Here is a 5,243-nt window from a genome sequence, read left to right on the forward strand (position 1 = left end):
CAGCAATTCGTGCAATGCATGGCCTGTTCGCCGCAGCCTAAACCCGTAGCGACGTGCGATCGGCATGGGTGACGCCGTGACGGCCCGGGTTGACCTTGAAACGTACGCCATGATCACACGCGCGTACTCTACGACGCTCGGGTTTACACTCCCATGCATGCACCCGTGACACGCCGAGTAGCAGTGTGCACTGCTGAGAACCGTTGCGGCGTAGCAGCGAGTGCGCCGCTATCACTTGCCATGCGGCGGCATGCTTTCACGCAGGAGACCGACATCGCAGAAACAAGCGACAAACGGCGGCCGTCACCTGTATCCACAGGCCACAGCCTAACCGAGCTGCAAACAGAATGGCATCAGAGACAGACAAGTGTAGAAACCACAGAACAGTGTGCATGTTTTGGCAAAATCAGGACCTCGGGAATTTATATTCACATTTTTTTGAGACCACAAAAAACTCGACTAACGGACCAAAATTTTGTTCCTATAAATTACAGACTCTAATTAACCTCCCAATCGGCCACCTCCCAAACGAGGAAACAAACGCACAGTCCATCTAATCAGAATCCCGCGGCTGGCGACACCTTCCTTTGCTCTGTTTCCAGAATCGTGGGAGCCCCTCCATATTCGAGCCATCTGCATGGAAAATTTGGATTTTCTTCCTCTCGCTACGATGTATCGATCCATCCGCGACGGCGACGCCATTGTGTTGGTTCACTCGCACTCAGGAATGGCGGTGAGATCGGGAGCGAAGCGCGACTGCATCCTCCCGGCACTCTTCACGCGCGCCACCGGCCGCCTCTTCGCCGCCAGCGCCGGCACGGTCTTATACGTAAGCGTCTCGTCCACTTCCGGCGGCGGGGCGAACACGAGCGGCGAAACAGAGCCGGCGCGCCTCCTCCGCCCGCCGCTGCCGGAGGCGTTGACGCTGGCCTTACTAACGAGCGCCGCGGACGCCCTGACGGCGAGCGCCGCGAGGTCCTCCCGCCGTAGCCCGTTCTTACGAGCCTCAGCGGGGAGCACGAAGTAGATCTGCCCCGGGCGGAGCTCATCTGTCCCGGCCACGGCAGCCACGGGCCCCTCGAACCCCATCGCGTCGGCGTCGCACAGGAACCAACCGGCGCCCCCAGCCACGGCGTCCTCGAGCGCCTCTGCTGCTGTGGCCGGGCGAGGGTACTCCCGCAGCTCACCGGTTGGCAGCAGTACCATAGCCGTGGAGGCAGGCTGCCCCTCTGCCCGCACCGCCGCCGCCGCTGCCGCGCCGCCGCTGGACATGCAGAGCCACATTGTGTTGGCGTCTGATTTTAGGTTCGTGGTGATCTTGGTGATGTTGTTGTGTGAGCTCGAGCTTTGAGACGGCGATCGGCGATAGAAGAGGATGTCTGGGAGGGACAGTCATATATAGGAGGAGGAGGAGGAGGAGGAGGAGGGCAGGGGAAACGGGAACATGACAGACTGGCGTTTGGCTGGGGCCAGGGCAGCGTGCATGCGTGGACTCGGGATGGATATTTTAAGCATACTAGATGACGCCCCACGTCCCCGCGGGATCCTGATAAAACATACATAAATACTCATTCCGTTCCTAAATTTAAGACTTTTTAAAGATTACACTGTAAACTAGATACAAAGTAAAATGAGCGAATCTACATCCTAAAATATGACTACATACATTCGTATGTAGTTCATAGTGGAATTTTTAAAAGGTCTTATATTTAGGAGGATGGAGTACATGCTAGAAAACTAAAAGTATTGTAAAAGCAAAATTAAAGATGTTTTCAGGATATATTTTAAAAACAATGAACTACATGAAGCATATGAAAAAATGTTGTATAAAAAGAAAAATCTTTTGGATTGAAATTAAACGGAGTGCTATTATTAATAAAAATGTGTAACATGACCTACATATATTTGCTTCAAATGTACAACATAGAAATATATGTAGACCATGCTACAAAGAATTGTAACATGACCGTCTATGCCTGCACAAAAATAAGTGAAACAAATTAAGATGCATGGTTGCTGAGGTGGCATGGTTGCATAAATGGATTAGTATACAAATTATAACTCATGATCACATACATGACTTGATGATGTGTTATAGTTGCAAGAAGAGGAAAAAAGGGATAGTGGGTTGCAGTTACTTAAGAATAGAGGATGCCGACAACTCATATAGATGAGATATAATTTGATCTCATTTATGTAGAAAATAAAAACAAATACAATCATATCAACACACATGCATTTAAAGTGTCATATTCAATGGCTATAAAAGGTGAATGAGACATAATTAAAACTTAGTAATATGAGTTCTACTAAAACTTAGTAATTAAAACTTAGTAATAAAAGGTGAATGAGACATAATTAAAAGTGATATTTTAATCCTTTCTCATTTGTCTATTGCTTTCTCTCCTTTTCCCAAAACATTTAGGAGTAATTTGGGAGTGGAATTTGTGTGTACATTCTAAATACGTACGTACCGAATAGGTAGACGACACGGTTAAAAATTAATTTTAAATTTTAATAATTCATGCTTTATATCGGTTGTGTAATTAGCAACCGCTAGTTACCACCTATGTAGTTACCATCTTATACTAGGGTATAAATACCCTATCATTCAATCAATGAAACTAGAAGTTCATTCTCTTAATCATTTTTACATTCACAAGTTATCACGCACGCCTTTTCATAGAGCAATTAGGTCAAGAACGAGAACACAGAAGGGCACAGATCGAGGACACGTACAGATGAAATATTGGAAAATCCAACGGATTATTCATAACGTCACGATCATGTCAATAGAATTGGTGTGACACATCCTTGAGATTTTCAAAGTTCACGGGGGTGTAATCCCCCAAAGTATAACCCGTTAACAATCATCCGATTGCATATATTGTACTCTTTTTTCCCTTCATGAGTTTGGCCCTAATGGTTTCTCATAAATGGTTTTTAACGGGACAATATAGATACAAGTGTTCACATATGTCATATCGATTTGTGCTTATATTTTTCGATTGGGTTTTAAAGGAGTTTCCATTAACATATCAGATTGCACTCTTTTCCTTATGTTTCTCATAACGGTTTTTAATAAGGCAATATCTTCTCAAAGATCATATGGCGTACTTTCTATTTTCCCTATGAGGGTTTTTAAAGGAAGTACTCAAGGCATATTTATTGTTCTTTGAACACAACAAAAAATGTGTCCTTCTTCAAAGGTTTTTCTCATACGGATTATAAAGAGACGATAATCATTATATGTTGCATCATTTTTTCCTTATTATTTTTCCCACAGGGTTTAAAGGAGTTTTAGCAACATATATATATACTATTTTCCTCATATTTTTCCCACGTGGTTTTTGGAGGAGACTTTAAAGACTATACAATAATTTCTCAAGATTAAAACGATGATCATTCCCAAGGGTGGACATATAATACGAGGATCCTATCAAGACAGTGCATATTCATCTAGTAAAGCATGGATTAGGGGGAGTGTTATGGATTAAATTAAAATCCTAATAATCTATGCTTTATGTTGGTAGTGTACTTATCAACCGTTCGTTACCGCCTATGTAGTTACCGCCTTGTAATAGAGTATAGATACCCTATTATTGAATAAATGAAATTAGAAGTTCATTCTCTTAATCATTTATACTTCCACATGTTATCACACACACCTCTCCATAGAGAAATTAGGCCAAGAATGAGAACAAAGAAGGGCAGAGATCGACGACACATGCATCCATCACCATCGGCCTGGTGCACGACAGTGTTGATGGTGCCCTTCTATACCAAAGACACGACGCACTCCGGCTCTTCCACGTGCCACATGACTGCCAACGACAGTAGCGACAAATGGTGAGGCATCGCCATGGTGATTGTGACACCCCCACCTTAATCATACGCTAATCATACATGCAAATGGGTATGATCAAGATCAGGGACTCACACAAAGATATCACAAGACAACTCTAGAAAAATAAATACAAGATTTATATTACAAGCCAAGGCCCTCGAGGGCTCAAATGCATAAACTGGAGGACAAACGAGTCAGTGAAAGCAACAGTATCTGAGTACAGACATAAAGAAGCAAGTTTGCCTTCAGAAGCTAGCACAAAACAACATGGATCGAAAAGGCAAGGCCTCCTGCCTAGTGTTGGAAATATGCCCCAGAGGCAATAATAAATTACTTATTATTATATTTCCTTGATCATGATTGTCGGTGCACTAGAAACTGGGGTCCCTTGTGCCCTAGACTTGTGCACGGGCACCGGCAACACCCCTGGCAGCCACGCACGAGGAAGACCGGCAGGAAGACAAACCAAGACCCACTGAAGCCACGCCCCCTCTCTGAGGGCGTAGAAGTATAGAAGCTTCAGGCACAAGGCCCCGACAAGCCCTCCTTGCTGGGAAGATTCGCAAGGCCCCAGCAAGCCCTCTTTGCCGGGAAGGCTCGCAAGGTTTCGCAAAGCCCCGGCAAGCCATCCTTGACGGGAAGACTCCTAAGGACTATCAAGGCCCCGGCAAGCCCTCCTTGTCGGGAAGATGTTCAAGCCCCCAGCAAGCCTTCCTTGCCGGGAAGATACTCAAGCTCTCCGACACGGACACCAGGCCACCAAGCTCCTTTCGCTCGCGAGGTGTCCTCCACCGTTTTTCTACCACAATCCCACCGCTCCAACACATCCCACATGCGCCAGCACAAGACCCAGGTGTCGATACACCTGGGTATGTGTCGCGACCACCTCGCTGCAGGTCAGGGGTCAGACAAGGCATTTATTGCCCCTGACACCACCGTAGAAGAAGAGCGGTGAACACTGTTCACTATGCGACCCATGGGCACACTGTTAGTGACCCCTTTGCCTATAAAAGGAGGCCCAAGGCTCATTCTCTAGGGGTTAGACTTTTTGGGATTTGAGACTCCCTAATCGCCAAACTATGAAAGTAGCATGTAATCGTGTCAGTTTATTGCTACTGTTTTCTGCATGTCAAGTATCTGTTTCTATGACCATGAGATCATGCAACTCCCGGGCACCGGAGAAATGCCTTGTGTGTATCAAACGTCACAATGTAACTGGGTGACTATAAAGGTGCTTGATAACCCACAAGTATAGGGGATCAATTGTAACCTTTCTCGATAAGTAAGAGTTCGAACCCAACGAGGAGCTAAAGGTAGGACAAATATTCCCTCAAGTTTTATCGACCACCGATACAACTCTACGCACACTTTACGTTCGCTTTACCTAGAACAAGTA

The 5,243-nt window shown here is 45.6% G+C and overlaps 1 protein-coding gene across 1 annotated transcript; it reads right to left on the reverse strand.

Annotated features, from left to right (window-relative positions):
• Positions 1-395: 395 nt before the first annotated feature.
• On the reverse strand, positions 396-1,361 carry LOC123430096. Its single transcript, XM_045114009.1, has one exon. The coding sequence runs from the start codon at positions 1,282-1,284 to the stop codon at positions 712-714; it is 573 nt and encodes a 190-aa protein (XP_044969944.1). The 5' UTR covers positions 1,285-1,361; the 3' UTR covers positions 396-711.
• Between the last annotated feature and the right edge of the window lie 3,882 nt (positions 1,362-5,243).

The sequence above is a fragment of the Hordeum vulgare genome, chromosome 2H (assembly GCF_904849725.1).
Source record: "Hordeum vulgare subsp. vulgare chromosome 2H, MorexV3_pseudomolecules_assembly, whole genome shotgun sequence".
Taxonomy (NCBI): Eukaryota; Viridiplantae; Streptophyta; class Magnoliopsida; order Poales; family Poaceae; genus Hordeum; species Hordeum vulgare.